This window comes from Salvelinus sp. IW2-2015, unplaced genomic scaffold (genome assembly GCF_002910315.2).
Source record: "Salvelinus sp. IW2-2015 unplaced genomic scaffold, ASM291031v2 Un_scaffold1623, whole genome shotgun sequence".
NCBI lineage: Eukaryota > Metazoa > Chordata > Actinopteri > Salmoniformes > Salmonidae > Salvelinus > Salvelinus sp. IW2-2015.
The window spans coordinates 232761-250504 of NW_019943041.1; the positions used below are offsets into that span (position 1 = coordinate 232761).

The 17744-nt window shown below is 41.7% G+C and overlaps 1 protein-coding gene across 2 annotated transcripts; it reads left to right on the top strand.

The window, feature by feature from the left end:
• The first annotated feature begins 1187 nt into the window (after positions 1-1187).
• LOC112071496 (PDZ domain-containing protein GIPC1) lies at positions 1188-7787 on the top strand. 2 transcript variants are annotated; one of them, XM_024138948.2, is made up of 7 exons: positions 1188-1519; positions 1878-2279; positions 2367-2552; positions 2848-3028; positions 3256-3368; positions 3459-3540; positions 5715-7787. In XM_024138948.2, the coding sequence occupies exons 2-7, from the start codon at positions 1980-1982 to the stop codon at positions 5864-5866; spliced, it is 1014 nt and encodes a 337-aa protein (XP_023994716.1). In that variant the 5' UTR covers positions 1188-1519; positions 1878-1979; the 3' UTR covers positions 5867-7787. The 2 variants fall into 2 exon arrangements, with proteins under 2 accessions (XP_023994716.1, XP_023994715.1); XM_024138947.2 differs by having other exon boundaries at positions 1188-2279.
• The last annotated feature ends 9957 nt before the right edge of the window (positions 7788-17744 follow it).

Below are 17744 nucleotides of genomic sequence, written 5' to 3' on the forward strand. Positions count from 1 at the left end.
CATTTATCATTCCACTCCAAGTGGAGTTCCACTCTTATTTAATTTTAACAGATACATGTGGTTTAACATGAATGTAGAGATGTGTAATCTCGGTTGAACTTTTTTGTTAAAAAATATTTGCTTTATTTGCAAATGTTTTCCCTTGATGGAAAAGTTTAAATAGTTTTTATAAAATTTGCAGACATTCTGTATTATTATTATTATTATTATTAGGCACCCAGAATTTTATTTGACAAATATGTGTTAGCAATCTGCTTTTAATTTGTATGAAACTGAACTATTTTATTTTATTTGTCCTATCCTTTGAACAAATGAGGTCCCCTTGGCATTTTGTGGTATTTTAGTTGTTGCAAAGACTGGCAAACTTGTAAATATCAAATAAAATTGTACAAAATTATGTAGGCCCATGTCAAACTTTTAAAGTAACCGAGTGGATTTAGTTCTGCCGCACATGCTACCAGCTACCTTTTGCTTTCCTGCACACTGACTCGGTATCAAATTGTATTGGTCACCCCCTGTATATAGCCTCGTTATTGTGTTTTTATTTTATTTTTTACTTTAGTGTATTTGCGCTGTTGGTTAAGGGTTTGTAAGTAAGCAGTTCACGGTAAGGTCCACACTTGTGGTATTCGGCGCATGTGAAAGTTTGATTTGATTTAACAACACAATTATTTTACACATGCACAATTTTTGCCAACTAGGGCCTAGCTAACTGGATTATGGTCAAAGCACCATTTTAACAGATTGCATTTTGTTCTACCTGGAGCAGATTGTCAAACAAGCAATCTTCTGAAAAACACACATCCACATCCAGGGGTTAAACGGAGTGAGAGACATATGGGAACTGAATCTGTTAAGTTAGAATCAAAAGGTGAGCATTTTTAGTAAAAGCCTGTCTGCCATCTATACTAGATAGATTATAAAATGCATTACAGGCAGTGTAGATTAATTATTCATGCCAGGAGGACTATTGGAATTCCTAGGACAGAGAGTTGAAAAAACATGCTTTACAGTAGGGGGCATCGAAGAGCTAGAGACGTGGAGAGGAATCCTATAGTGGAGGAGGCCATTATACAGTGCTGAAGTCCCACCCCTGCAGTCGTCAATTGTTACCACAGTCGCAAAGTAAACCCCACCTGTTTCTACTATTGCTCTTCTTAAAATCTGATTTTAAACCTAACCTTAACCTCACTGCTAATCGTATTCCTAACCCCAAACATAAATAAAACCCAAAAAGCACATTTTTTTTTCTCATTTTTTCTCTCTCGACATAGCCAATTTGGACTTTGTGGCTGTGCTATCTAATGAAACCACCCCTGCTGAACAACATACATACCATCAGATCATCCTTTCCTCTCATTAGCTTGTTAGCCTATCTCACAAGACAAGCGATTCAAATGCGATGTAACTTTACTTTCACAACCTTTGGATCAAGAAGTAACCTAGTGTTTTGATGTTCAATTCCACGTCTGGTTTGAATAAATCACATCGTACAGCGAGTTAGCTAGCTAAAGCTCTGGTAAGATGCTTACCTTGACTGCTATATTCCTTCATTCTCAGCTAGCTAGCAGCTAATATTGTGTTAGCCAACAAGCTAACTAGCTAACAAGTTAGCTTCCTAGCTGACAATCTTTTTTTTTTTTTTTAAATAGGTGTATCAAATTAAGTGCAATCTCTGATTCAAGTTGCGATGTTTATCATCTTATCTAATGCCATGTAACTTGATGGCAAGACAAGTAGCCAGAAGAAGTGTTTTATGGGTGAGCTAGCTAGCTGCTGGGCGTTTTGGTACTCGTTTTTGAAAGCTATCTTCCAGTGTATTGTGATGTGATGCACCAGCTATGGGGTTTGGTAGTAATGTTTAACTAACCTGTCAGGTGGAAGAAGACTTGAGAGAGTCCTATGCTGGACAGGACCTTTGGCTACCTACCAAAGCAGCATCTGTTCACTACCACAGACAGACACACAGAAGGATAAAAATGCCTCTTGGATTGGGTAGAAGGAAGAAAGCGTCTCCACTAGTGGAGAACGAGGAAGCCGAGCCGATCCGAGCGGGCCTTAATGTCCCAGGAATGGACGGCCTGGATGGAGGTGGTTTGGGGCTCGGGGAGGGTACTACCCAGGAGGGTCTGCCACCCCCACCCACCAGCCTGAGACCTCGTCTGATCTTCCACACCCAGCTAGCACACGGTAGCCCCACGGGACGCATCGAGGGGTTCAGCAACGTGCGAGAGCTCTACACCAAGATCGGAGAGGCCTTTGGGATCGCACCACCAGAGGTGAACAATATGACGACTGAAGTGTGTGTGTGAGAGAGAGATTTGCTTCAGTTTATCCCTTTACTGACTCACTTTCTAACTCTTCAGGTGATGTTCTGCACTCTGAACACTCACAAGGTGGACATGGATAAGTTACTGGGGGGTCAGATTGGGCTGGAGGACTTTATTTTTGCCCATATCAAAGGCCAGAGGAAGGAGGTGGAGGTGTTCAAGGGGGAGGACGCCCTGGGGTTGACCATCACTGATAATGGAGCTGGATACGCCTTCATCAAGGTGGGCATGGTTACTGGCTAGGAAAGAGTTGTCTGTGTCTGTCACCTCTGATAAGTCTGGCAGTGGAAGGAAATGCATCAGCATCACACACAGAGGACTAAAAATAGAACAGAATGGGAGCGTTTGAAACGCAGAGCCTCAATTGCAGCGACAGTRTGGAATGTACAGTAGACTGAATATAAGATGTTAGTTAGTTGCCTATGCACATTATAGAGTTGTTTATGTTTGCCACTGCCAAATTGGCTGATTGTGTGAAATTGTGGATTTTTACATTGTCTCATCCTGTCCCTTCCAGAGAATAAGGGAGGGTAGCGTGGTCCATCAGATCCAGGTCATCAACGTGGGAGACATGATTGAGTCCATCAACGGCCACAGTCTCATTGGCTGTCGACACTACGAGGTGGCCAAGATGCTCAAGGAGCTGCCCAAGGGGAAGGACTTTGTTCTCAAGATGGTGGAGCCCTTGAAAGCCTTCGGTGGGTTTGTGTATGTGTGTGTGTGAGAGATTGTGTGTGCTGACAAAATAATTATGAATCATATTATGGTGTGACAGATTATATTTAGGAATGAGTCAGCAGTTATCAAACTTTGTGATGCCTTTTACTAATTGCTCCTATATTATCATTGACTAGCTAGATATAGAATTAGGAGGTCAGAAACCTGATGCTCTTTTGACATGTTATGTTGTCTCCCTTACCTGTAGACATGATCAGCCAGAGGTCAGGAGGGGCCCGGGCTGGCTCAGGAACCCAGCTGGGGACAGGGAAGGGCACCCTGCGTTTACGCTCCAAAGGCCCAGCCACTGTGGAGGAGCTGGTGAGTGTGTGTGTGTTGGTTCTTCTATTACCGTTAATAAGGTAAACATGGTTTCAGGTCATGACTATGTTTGTGGTATTTGTTTGTCAGCCCTCTGCGTTTGAGGAGAAGGCCATAGAGAAAGTGGATGACCTCCTGGAGAGTTACATGGGCATCAGAGACAGTGAGCTGGGTAAGGGAGACGGCGTGTGTATACGTGTGAATGTGATTCACACATGCAGCTCCTGTTAGCAAAGTGGTGACTTGTGTGTTGCCACTTCAAATCAAATTTGATTTGTTACATGCTTCGTAAACAACAGGTGTAGACTAACGGTGAAATGCTTACTCACGGACCCTTCCCAACAATGCAGAGCGAAATAAATTGAGAAATAATAGAAAAGTAAAACATGTAATAATAGATACACAATGAGTAACGATAACTTGGCAATATACACGGGTACCATTACTGAGTCGATGTGCAGGGTACGAGGTATATACAGTGGGGAGAACAAGTATTTGATACACTGCCGATTTTGCAGGTTTTCCTACTTACAAAGCATGTAGAGTTCTGTCATTTTTATCAATAGTACTTCAAGCTGTGAGAAGACAGAATCTGTAAAATAAAAATCCAGCAAAATCACATTGTTGGGCTTTTCAGTAATTATTTTGCATTTATATTGCATGACATAGAGATATTATGATACACAGAAAAGGTAGAACCTTAAATATTTGGTTAACTGAAACACTTTGTTCTCGGCAATTCCAGAGATCAACGTTTGACTGAGTTCTTGAGCAGGTTTGCCACACTGGGGCAGGGTTATTGGCCATCCTCATACAGACCTCTCCAGATCCTTCAGGTTCGGGCTGTCGCTGGGTATAGGACATACTTCAAAGCTCACCTCCAACGATATTAATACTTAATTGGGTATCAGGTCTGGAGAGTCGCTGCTATGCCACTTCCCAAGGAACCTTGAGATGCGTTCTTAGAGCCACTGCCGTAGTTTGCACCTGTGCTTTGTTGTGATTTCGGGTACGTGTCATGCTCTGGTGGAGTGAACCCAGGTCAAGACATCTCATGCCTCTTACTGGGGGAGGAGAGGTGTTGGCAAAGATCTCGGAGACGATATACATGGCCCATCCATCCTCCCTCATACGGCAGCGATGTCGAGTCTGTCACCCTAAGTTGTCATGAAATCATCACCAAAGCTATACATGTTTCCACCTCCATGGTTCACAGTTGGGAATGATGCTTGTGGTTGTACTCAATCCTTCTTCCTTCCTCCAAACACGGGCGAGTGGAAGTTTTAGACCAAAACAGCTAAATTTTTTTCTCAATTTCACAACATGACCTGTACTGACCATTACTCCTCTGGATCATCCAATGGTCTTTGGCAAACTTCTAGACGCCACATATACATGCGCGGTTGAGCAGGGGGGAATCATTACGGATGCGCTGCAGATTTAAATCCATGGACGCAGGTTGATGTTCACTAAATTTCATCTGCATTTGAAGACTGTTGGTACCCAGCTCTCTTCAGTCAAGTTGACTGTTCTGCCGTGTAAGTTCTGCTGTATCCCTCAATTCTCATGTCAATTGATCTAGTGCCACACGGTGTAAGTCTTGATGAACCCAGCCCGAAGGGATGACTTTCATCCGAAATCTTCTTTCCATTTTCCTAATAAGTTGCAGCGCAACAATTGTGACCTTCTCACAGCTTCTTGCCTATTGTCCTGTCGCCCATCCCAGCCTGTGCAGCAATCATACAATTTTATCCTGATGTCTTACACAAGATACCTGCGCGTCTTCGGCATGATTGGAGAGGTTGGATCTATGTTTGATTGAGGTAGTGGACAGGTAGTCTTTTATAACAGTAAAAGTTCAAACAGGTAGCAATTTTAATACAAGTAGAGTGGAGAACAGGAAAGGACTCTTAGAAGAAAAACTAAACCAGTCCGTAGCGTAATCTGACTGGGTAGGATGATCATTACTGTGAGTGCATGAATCTTCAAACAATTACAACTGCTATATATTACTTAAAGATCATACAATTGATTGTTCTGGATGTTTGTTCTTAATCTCGTCATCTCACATTGAAGCTTGTACATATGATAAAATTTACAGACCTCTACATGCTTAAGTAGGAAAACAATGCAAATCGGCATGTTCAAATCTGTTCTCCCCACTGATGTACATTTACTTGGAATAAAGAGTCAGTAATATTACAAGTTATGTATGAAGACAACGTAGTGAAAGGGTCAATGCAAAATAAAGTCTCGGTACTATTTGGATTAATATGCAGGTGTGACGTCTAGATTATTTGTTGTGCTGTGGTGACGTCATGTCTGACTCCTCTCCCTCACTGTCAGCTGCTACAATGGTGGAGCTGGGGAAGGACAAAAAGAACCCAGATGAGTTTGCCGAGGCGTTGGACGAGACTCTTGGTGACTTCGCCTTCCCGGATGAATTTGTTTTTGACGTCTGGGGTGCCATCGGGGACGCCAAGGTCGGCCGGCTGTAACCGGAGGGAGCAGGGGAACAACCCGTGTGTGGTTTTGAATGCTGAGGCACCAACCTGCAACAAACAGAACTGCTAGGAAACACCACACTACCATCATGTGATTTACTTATTGTTTTCTGTGTACTTAYTATTTTTTAYGTGGAGTTTAYTACTCTTGTTGGGATACTTTTGGGAGAGACTCTTTGGGAGGATAGAGACAGTGTATKGGAGAGGATAGAGGACTCTGATCACTAGCTCTGATCACTYGATCAGGCTGAAAATACTCTCATCAGAMWCAAGACTATTGAWTGCAATACGTGGAGGTTATTGTTTTCAAACAGCAAGTGCTTTTCAATTTTCTTCCAGGTCTTGTGGTTGTGGACACACCTCCTGACCTTGAACACGTCACATGTTAACTCCCAGGTCTTTGTTCCACTAGTCCTCTGAGGAACAATCCCGAGAACAACAAGTGGGAGAAGTGAGGGACCACGGCTTACATACACCTACCTTTTGAAGTTTGAGTTCAAACAAACTGTGATGTTTTCCCCCCACTTTGCACTGTTGCACTGCGCTGTAGAAAATATAAGAAAAGTGCATTGTACGTCACTGGAGCAGTCACTCACTACATAGCACTGGTGCATAGAACTGGACTACAGAATGTGTGTTCTGTGTTGTTCAGAGAGGGGCGTATTGAGACGCTCAGGCCCAGAATGTTCTGGTCAARTTGCATGGTCAGAAAARACRTCTTATTAGCACGTGCTATTATTGTTTGTTTCCTCGTTGTGAGTTCTTTTGGTTTTATGTGCTGTTGAGTGTCACTATTGAAGGAGTGTTTTGGCTGCTGAAGGTTTACAATGCGTAGGCTGTCACTACAAAATTAGCTGCAGCTTTTTCTATGGTTCAAACTACAATCACTATCAGTTTTTCTGAAGTGAATAAGGTATAGAAACAAGCTACACTTTACATGCAGCACATCCCAGTCTGGTAACAAAGATAGTCTGATTGGTTAATACTTAAATGGTCCCCTTTGCCAGGGAAACTCCAGTATTAAGAAAAGCAGTGTTATATTACAGTATTACAAGAATACTCAAGAATTTGAAGTACTTGTTAAAAAAAAAAATGTTAAAAAAGAACTGTCTTATTGGTAGACTGTGAGCCTTTATTGTTATTTTTTTAAGAATGTTTTTGCAGGATTTTTTCAAGGAGTGGTGTTTTAAATGAAAAATAGTTGTGTAACTGATGAGGAATTTCCTCTGTTTTAATTGAGTTGGTAAAAATGAAAACTGATATCCATGCCAAAAGCGTTGGCATTTCCAATAGACAGCATTTTTTTAGGGACCAGACAGTCTCAACATGAAGGAGCCAAATAGTTATGCACATAAGTCATGGAGCGGTCAAGTAATGAAAGAAAAATGCACCATTATGCAATTCTGCAATGAAATGAAGGACCAAGTCCAACACTGTTACTTTAGGAAAGAACCTGGACACTACCATAGGAACAGAATGATGTCATTATCAAACCAAACTACTTTCTGCAAAGTCATCTTGGCTTTTAGTGACTTCTTAATAGATGAATAAAAAAACAAAAACATGCAATATCGGTCAAAGTTCCAAGATATAGAAAATAATTACTCAACATAGAAAGTATTTCTTTTCATAACTTTATGGGGTTGTATCTTTTCCATAGTCTATCTCTGAATGAACAACATATTTTTGTAGTAAATTGTTTGGTTGTTTTTCTGTCTTTCAATGCTGTTGAAGTATATCTAGATGGTTACTGTCATAAAATACTGATAATAGCCACTGTAATCCTGAGGACATTGTTTTGTTATGGCTTTCTATTACAAGGTCTGATTTAAATGGCAATAATAATGACAAAGATGATGAAATACGATGTCTTCCATGTCTTTCCCTCAGTTGAATACACAAATGTTGTCTTGGACTCTTCAATAGGAAATATTTCCCTATATGTAATTCATATTACTATATTATGTCAGATTGTTTAGCAGAAAAAAGTGCAAAATCTTATTTTTTTAAAGTATGTTTGTCATTTTCCTTACTGGGGCGAGAAAATGAACTAACGTCAGGTCGTAGTCAAGCTGATATTTTGCACTGGCTGAGTTGTTCACCTGCTAATGGTAACATGTTCTTCTTAGAGAGACAAACACATCACCCCCTGGAGTGTGTGTGTGTGTGTGTGTGTGTGTGTGTGTGTGTGTGTAATCAGGTCATGTTCTCACCTCAAAAAATACATGCATCAAATCACTCCCTTCAGCCCTCAATAGTAGGACAGTTTGGGAATGCAATACACAATGGGAATTTGATATGGCGTATCAATGTTTGAGAGTCACATCTAAGCTTTAATTTGTAATTGCACTGACACTAATCTTAGTCCTGGGACGGAATATATACAGCCTCTTCTAAATGCTTGGCTCAGCATCCCACGTTCTAGAAGTTTTTGCCATGGTCAGCCTTTAGCGGCCTGAATCCCCAAAACAACCATGTTTACTGCATACAGTTCACTGGACACAGCACGTCATTTCAGTGAGGAAATGTGGGTAATATTTGGTTGAGATGTTGGTCAATGTGATTTCAACCTTTATTCACCCACTCAACGACAGCCAGAAGTTCGTTGAATTCCCAATGTGTTATCACTATGCTTTCAACCATCTAATAACCAAATTCCAAAGGAAAAACTATGTCAGATTAATGGTTTAGTTGTCATCTAAATGTGTTATCTGCGCTTTCAACCATTTAAATGCACAACAAAGTTGAAATAGGAATACAATGTACCGTTTTGTATTTATACAACCTAATGTGTTATCACTGTGCTTCATTTAATAGCACAACCAAATTACCTGGATTGCAGTTGAGATTACATTAAAAGTGCATGGTGCAATTAAGTTATTGATGCTGTTCAAGATTCTGTGTAGATGATTACAGCAATTGTGAAGATTGTCACATCTGCAGCCTTTGCATGCAATCTTGAACATACAGGCTTTCTATGATTAAATAAGACATTTACAGTGCATTTGGAAAGTATTCAGACCCCTTGACTTTTTCCACATTTTGTTAAGTTACAGCTGTATTCTAAAATTGATTAAATTATATTTTTTCCTCATCAATCTGCTCACAATACCCCATAAGKACAAAGAGAAAACAGGTTTTAGCAAATGTATTAAAAATACAAAACAAATACCCTATTTACATAAGTATTCATACACTTGGCTATGAGACCTGAAATTSAGSTCARGTGCATCCTGTTTCCATTGATCATCRTTTAGAAGTTTCTACAACTTGATTGGAGTCCACCTGTRGTAAATTCAATTRATTGGACATGATTTGGAAAKGCACACACCTGTTGATATAATGTCCTACAGTTAACAGTGCATGTCAGAGYAAAAAYCAARCCATGAGGTYGAAGGAATTGTCCGTAGACCGCTGAGACAGGATTGTGTCGAGGCACAGATAGGGTACCAAAACATTTCTTCAGCATTGAAGGTGCACTGTAAGATACAGTGGCCTCCATCATTCTTAAGTTTGGAACCACCAAGACTCTTCCTAGAGCTGGAAACCAAACCAAACTGAGCAATCGGGGAAGAAGAGCCTTGGTCTTGACCAAGAACCTGATGGTCACTATGAATGAGCTCCAGAGTTCTTCTGTGGAGATGGGAGAACTTTCCAGAAGGACAACCATCTCTGCAGCACTCCACCAATCAGGCCTTTGTGGTAGAGTGGCCAGACTGAAGCCACTCCTCAGTAAAAGGCACATGGCAGCAAGCTTGGAGTTTGCTAAAAGGCACCTAATGGACTGACCATGAGAAACAATATTCTCTGGTCTGATGAAACCAAGATTGAACTCAACGTCAACAAAACAAAGGAGATGATTGTGGACTTCAGGAAACAGCAGAGGAAGCCCCCCCCCCTATCCACATCGACGGGACAGTAGTGGAGAAGGTGTAAAGTTTTAAGTTCCTCAGTGTACACATCACGAACAAACTGAAATGGTCCACCCACACAGACCGTGGTGAAGAAGGAGGCTGAAGAAATGTGGCTTGTCACCTAAAACCCTCACAAACCTTTACAGGTGCACAATTGAGAGCATTCTGTCGGGCTGTATCACCGCCTGGTACGGCAACTGCACCGCCCTCAACCGCAAGGTTCTCCAGAGGGTGGTGCGGTCTGCACAACACATCACCGGGGGCAAACTACCTGTCCTCCAGGACACCTACAGCACCTGACGTCACAGGAAGGCCAAAAAGATCATCAAGGACAAAAACCAGCGGAGCCACTGCCTGTTTACCCCACTACCATCCAGAAGGCGAGGTCAGTACAGGTGCATGAAAGCCGGAACCAATAGAAGCTGTTTTTCAATCTCAAGGCCATCAGACTGTTAAACAGCCATCACTAACACAGAGAGGCTGCTGCCTACATACAGACTCAAATCATTGGCCACTTTAATAAATGGATCACTAGTCACTTTAAATAATGCCACTTTAATAATGTTTACATATCTTACATTACTCATCTCATATGTATATACTGTATTTTATACCATCTATTGCATCTTGCCTATGCCGCTCGGCCATCGCTCATCCATATATTTATATGTACATATTCTTATTCCATCCCTTTACATTTGTGTGTATAAGGTCGTTGTTATGGAATTGTTAGATTACTTGTTAGATATTACTGCACTGTCTGAACTAGAAGCACAAAGCATTTCGCTATACTCATTTAACATCTGCTAACCATGTGCATGTGAACTTGATTTGATTTTGATTTGATTTTAACTCTTTGCTTGAATGCCAAGCACACATTGGAGGAAACCTGCACCATCCCTATGGTGAAGCATGGTGGTGGCAGCATCATGCTGTGGGGAAGTTTTTCAGCGAGCGGACTGGAGACTAGTCAGGATTGAGGGAAAGATGAACGGAGCAAAGTACAGAGAGATCCTTGATGAAAACCTGCTCCAGAGCTCAAGCTGGGGCGACGGTTCACCTTTGAACATGACCCTAAGCACACAGCCAAGACAACGCAGGAGTGGCATCGGGACAAGTCTCTAAATCTCCTTGAGGGCCCAGCCAGAACCCGGACTTGAACTCGTCTAACATCTCTGGAGAAACCTGAAAATAGATGTGCAACGACGCTCCCCAGTCAACCTGCAGAGCTTGAGAGGATCTGCAGAGAATGGAAGAAACTCCCCAAATACAGGTGTGCCAAGCTTGTAGTGTCATAACAAGTAGACTCGAGGCTGTCATCGCTGCCAAAGGTGCTTCAACAAAGTACTAAGTAAAGGGTCTGAATACTTCTGTAAATATTACATAATATTTTTAAATGTGAAAACATTTATGACAATCGTTTTTTGCTTTGTCATTATGGAATACCGTGTAGATTGATGAAGAACAAAAAAAATATTTTGAATAAATGTTAGAATTAGGCCTGTTAACGTAACAAAGTCAAGAGATCTGAATTCTTTCTGAATGCACTGTATAGTTACAGTAGTCTAACCTCAAAATGTGGCCATGGATGTGTTACTCATTTCAAGGTTGAATAAATACTAGTTTGTAAGATAGCCTAACTTTAGGTTATTGAATTGTGTTTGGTTGACAATGCCAGATAGTTTCATCTGAGCCACTAGCTTAATCCTATTCTTTTAACTTTTATTTTTGGTTTAGTTGGAGACTTGAATCCAACATATCATTTTGTTGACAAGTTAATAGGCTATTTACTTTATTGCAAAAGGGATATTGAATTGTGTTTGGTTGTCAACAAATTCCAGTTTGTCTACAAATATAAAATGTATATGTTGGATTCACAAATCTAACAATCTAAGTTAAAGAATAGGAGGAAATCTAATCAAACTTTAAATGCATTTTGAATAAAGTTTGATTTGATTTAGTCCTATCTTTTAACTTTGATTTTTGGTTGACATGGAGACTTAAATCCAATATATCAATGATTATTTTGAAGATTGCATTTGAAATCAACCAAAGCTTAAAATCCTTGGCCAATATTTATTGTCTATTTAAGCAATAACCCCCGAGGAGGTGTGGTGTATGGCCACTATACCACGGCTAACGGTTGTTCTTATGCACGAAGCAACGCAAAGTGCTTGGACACAGCCCTTAGCCGTGGTGTATTGGCCATATATCACAAACCCCAGAGGAGCCTTATTGCTATTATAAACTGGTTACCAACATAATTAGAGCAGTAAAACTAAATGTTTTGTCAAACCCGTGGTATACGGTCTGATATAACATGGCTTTCAGTCAATCAGAATTCAGGGCTCAAACTACACAGTTTATCATTTTAGTTGACCCCTGGGTTGAATTGAAACAATAGCTGACTTAAATGCTATATATGTCTAAATAGAATCATTGATGATATATGACCTTTAAAGTATGGTTACATTTAATTTGCTCTGTTAAATCTATCCTTTGGAATGACTTAGGTAGCAACAGTGCATATATTTAGTTATTAATAGGTCTCTTAATAATCATTCTCATGATAGCACATTGGTAGTAGTCAGTGACAAATAGAAAAGCTGAGTTTGGTTAAAACCCTGGATGGGAGACCAAATTAATAGCTGTAGATCAACTCGCCAGTAGGAGGTGCTGCCCAGCCTCTAGTTTTTTGTTGTTACATTTACATTACATTTAAGTCATTTAGCAGACGCTCTTATCCAGAGCGACTTACAATGTTGACGATATAATGCTGAAGATTTAGCCTACTGTTCTGACTTGGTGGTGCACATGTACCCTATAACCTGTTTTAGAGAAATGTAATCATTGAATATTGTAAGAGCTTTCATTTTCTGCTTATATGCCCCCTTTATTTATCCTATGGTTCTGACTTGGTGTACAGGGAGAAAACTGTAAAAATGGCCCATGTTCTGAATTCTGTCGCTTTACATTTCAAAAGTACTGAACAAATAGTTATATCTACTATGTCCGTCCTAGCTCATTAATGTCTAAATTGAAATTACGAATTGGCTCTTATCCGCTTGTCGTCCCCTTATGCAATAGTTTGTACATCTCAATTGTCAGTAGAAACCACATTTGTTTAAGCAAGTCAGCCATATCAGCTATGTTTTTTAAAAGGCAGTAAATGAGGCTGAATGAACTGTTTCACTGCCAGACAAGGCTCCGCTGATAGCCAGGTGTAGCAGTGGTAAGGATTCACTCCATGGTGCTGAAAAGAAAGCTCTGCTGTTGGGACAGCTTTATGTAGGCCCTAACAGTTTATGGGCACTGTTTGTCACCGTTATAGTGCAATTCATGTATTGTTCAGTGTTGTGTAGTGGCTTTGCTGGCATGTATCTAACATTTTTGTTTTGTTTGCCCCACCAAGATGTACATTCTAAAATCGCCACTGGCACAGAGACATGTTTTTTTTGTCCTACCAGATCCGCAAGAAGGTTATAGCAAGTGTATCCCTCTGTCCTTCGACTGATGATGAATGTCCGGTTCAGGTTATTTAATTGCAATTTGCTCTATCTGTTCAGTACCTCAACACCCCAGGAAGGTCCATTTACTTTGTGCTGGGAAAATCATGTGATGAAATCTTGCTTTCTCATTGCTGAAGTCCCCCCACCCCCCCAACAATAGCAAACAATGTAATAGCTGGCAATGCAATCCAAGCCGTGGGCGGCARGCCAATAGCCCAGAGCTGCTGATGGCAGTGCACTAGGTAATTGAACAGCTTGTTTTGAACAATATCTTTTTGAAACAGTAAAATGTACACACATTAACCAAACTTTTTGGGACATTTTAAAAGTTAATCTTAAATYCTATAATATGAAATCAGCAAAAAAAATAAGCATCCCTTTTTCAGGACCCTGTCTTTCAAAGATAATTAGTACAAATCCAAATAACACAGCTCTTCATTGTAAAGGGTTAAAACACTGTTTCCCATGCTTGTTCAATGAACCATAAACAATTAATGAACATGCACCTGTGGAACGGTCGTTAGGACACTAACAGCTGCACAGGACCGGTACATCCAAACATCACACCTGTGGGACAGGTACAGGATGGCAACAACAACAACATCCCGAGTTACACCAGGAATGCACAATCCCTCCATCAGTGCTCAGACTGTCCGCAATAGGCTGAGARAGGCTGGACTGAGGGCTTGTAGGCCTGTTGTAAGGCAGGTCCTCACCAGACATCATCGGCAACAACGTCGTCTACGGGCACAAACCCACCGTTGCTGGACCAGACAGGACTGGCAGAAAGTGCTCTTCACTGACGAGTCGCGGTTTGTCTCAACAGGGGTGATGGTCGGATTTGCGTTTATCGTCGATGGAATGAGCGTTACACCGAGGCCTGTATTCTGGAGCGGGATCGATTTGGAGGTGAAGGGTCCATCATGGTCTGGGGCAGTGTGTCACAGCATCATCGGACTGAGCTTGTTGTCATTGCAGGCAATCTCAATGCTGTGTGTTACAGGGAAAACATCCTCCTCCCTCATGTGGTACCCTTCCTGCAGGCTCATCCTGACATGACCCTCCAGCATGACAATGCCACCAGCCATACTGCTCGTTCTGTGCGTGATTTCCTGCAAGACAGAAATGTCAGTGTTCTGCCATGGCCAGCAAAGAGCCTGGATCTCAATCCCATTGAGCACGTCTGGGACCTGTTGGATCGGAGAGTGTGGGCTAGGGTCAGTCCCCCCAGAAATGTCCGGGAACTTGCAGGTGCCTTGGTAGAAGTAGGGTAACATCTCACAGCAAGAACATGCAAATCTGATGCAGTCCATGAGGAGGAGATGCACTGCAGTACTTAATGCAGCTGGTGGCCACACCAGATACTGACTGTTACTTTTGATTTTGACCCCCCCTTCCTTCAGGGACACATTATTCAATTTCTGATAGTCACATGTTTGTGGAACAGGTTCAGTTTATGTCTCAGTTGTTGAATCTTGTTATGTTCATACAAATATTTACACACGTTAAGTTTGCTGAAAATGAACGTAGTTGACAGTGAGAGGACGTTTCTTTTTTTGCTGAGTTTATATATTTACAGTACCAGTCAAAAGTTTGGACATACCTACTCATTCAAGGGTTTTTCTTTATTTTTACAATTTTCTACATTGTAGAATAATAGTGAAGACATCAAAACTATGAAATAAAACATTTAGAATCATGTAGTAACCAAAAAAGTGATTGTGGAGGCCAGGTCATCTGATGCAGCACTCCATCACTCTCCTTGGTCAAATAGCCCTTACACAGCTTGGAGGTGTGTTTTGGGGTCATTGTCCTGTTGAAAAACAAATGATAATCGAACTAAGTGCAAACCAGATGGGATGGAGTGTCGCTGCAGAATGCTGTGGTAGCCATGCTGGTTAAGTGTGCCTTGAATTCAAAATAAATCAGACAGTGTCAACAGCAAAGCACCATCACACCTCCTGCTTCATGGTGGGAACCACACATGCGGAGATCATCCGTTCACGTACTTGCTTTTCACAAAGACACAGCTTTGGAACCAAAAATCTCAAATTTGGACTCATCAGACCAAAGCACAGAATTTCCAGTGGTCTAATGACCATTGCTCATGTTCTTGGCCCAAGCACGTCTCTTCTATTAGTTCCTTTAATAGGGGTCTCTTTGCCAGCAATTCGACATTTCCACACAGTATACTAGCTTGTTCAACCTCTCTTTCGCATCGTCTGAGTCCCTGAAAGATTGGAAACTGCCGGCGGTCATCCCCTCTTCCAAAGGGGAGACACTCTAGGACCCAAACTCGACCAAGACCTATATCTATCGCTACCTGCCTTTCTAAGGTCTTCGAAAGCCAAGGGTAACAAACAGATCACGACCGATTTCGAATCCCACCGTACCTTCTCACGCTATGCAATCATGTTTCCGAGCTGGTCATGGGTGCACGCTTCAGCCGACGCTCAAGGTTCCTTAAAGTTATCATAATGCTCTATCCAGATAACAGACAATACTATGCAGCTGGTATTTCATCGACCTGGCCAAGGCTTTCGACTCTGTCAGAGGTGGCACCACATTCTGTGATCGAGCGACTGTCAAACAGCCTTGGTTTCTCAATGGACTTTGCCTCGCGCTGTTCACCAACGATTCTTCTGACGGTTCAGTTGTGGTCAAATCATAGCGGCCTGTGTCCGGACCTTAGGAAGTCTCTATGGGGGCCACAGGGTCAATCCTCGGGCCGACTCTTTTCTCTGTATACATCAATGATGTTGTTCCGCTGGGTGCTGTGATTCTCTGATCCACCTACCGCAGACGACACCATTCTGTATACTTCTGGCCCTTTGTTGGACACTGTGTTAACTAACCTCCAGACGAGCTTCAATGCCATACACTCTCCTTCCGTGGCCTCCAACTGAAAACTAAATGCATGCTCTTCAACCGATCGCTGCCCACACCTACCCACCCGTCCAGCATCCCTACTCTGGACGGTTCTGACTTAGAATATGTGGACAACTGCAAATACCTAGGTGTCTGGTTAGACTGTGAACTCTCCTTCCAGACTCACATTAAGCATCTCCAATCCAAAATTAAATCTAGAATCGGCTTCCTATTTCGCAACAAAGCATCCTTCACTCATGCTGCCAAACATACCCTAGTAAAACTGACTATCCTACCGATCCTTGGTTTCGGCGATGTCATTTACAAAATAGCCTCCAACACTCTACTCAACAAATTGGATGCAGTCTATCACAGTGCCATCCACTTTGTCACCAAAGCCCCATATACTACCCACCACTGCGACTTGTATGCTCTCGTTGGCTTGCCCTCGCTTCATATCCGTCGCCAAACCCACTGGCTCCAGGTCATCTATAAGTCGTTGCTAGGTAAAGCCCCGCCTTATCTCAGCTCACTGGTCACCATAGCAGCACCCACCCGCAGCACGCGCTCCAGCAGGTATATTTCACTGGTCACCCCCAAAGCCAATTCCTCCTTCGGCTGCCTTTCCTTTCAGTTCTCTGCTGACAATGACTTGAACGAACTGCAAAAATCACTGAAGCTGGAGACTCATATCTCCCTCACTGGCTTTAAGCACCAGCTGTCAGAGCAGCTCACAGATCATTGCACCTGTACATAGCCAATCTGTAAATAGCCCATCCAACTACCTCATCACCATATTGTTATTTATTTTCTTTATTTTTCTCCTTTGCAACCCAGTACCGCTACTTGCACACTCATCTTCTGCAAATCTATCACCCCAGTGTTTAATTTGCCATACTGTAATAATTTTGCCACTATGGCCTATTTATTGCCTCACCCCCCTTATCCTACCTCATTTGCACACACTGTATATAGACTTTCTCTGTTGTATTATTGACTGTATGTTTGTTTATTCCATGTGTAACTCTGTGTTGTTGTTTGTGTCACACTGCTTTGCTTTATATTGACCAGGTCGCAGTTGTAAATGAGAACTTGTTCTCAACTAGCCTACCTGGTTAAATAAAGGTGAAATTTAAAAAAAATTATGTTGAGATGTTTCTGTTACTTGAACTCTGTGAAGCATTTATTTGGGCTGCAATCTGAGGTGCAGTTATCTCTGGGTCTTCCTTTCCTGTGGCGGTCCTCATGAGATCCAGTTTCATCATAGTGCTTTATGGTTTTTGTGACTCCACTTGAAAAAACTTTAAAAGTTCTTGAAATGTTTCGGATTGACTGACCTTCATGTCTTAAAGTAAGGATGGTCTGTCATTTCTCTTTGCTTTTTTGAGCTGTTCTTGTCATAATATGGACGTGGTCTTTTACCAAATAGGGCTATCTTCTGTATACCACCCCTACCTTGTAACAACACAACTGATTGGCTCAAACGCATTAAGAAGGAAAGAAATTCCACAAATGGACTTTTAACAAGGCACACCTGTTAACTGAAATGCATTCCAGGTGACGACCTCATGAAGCTGTCAG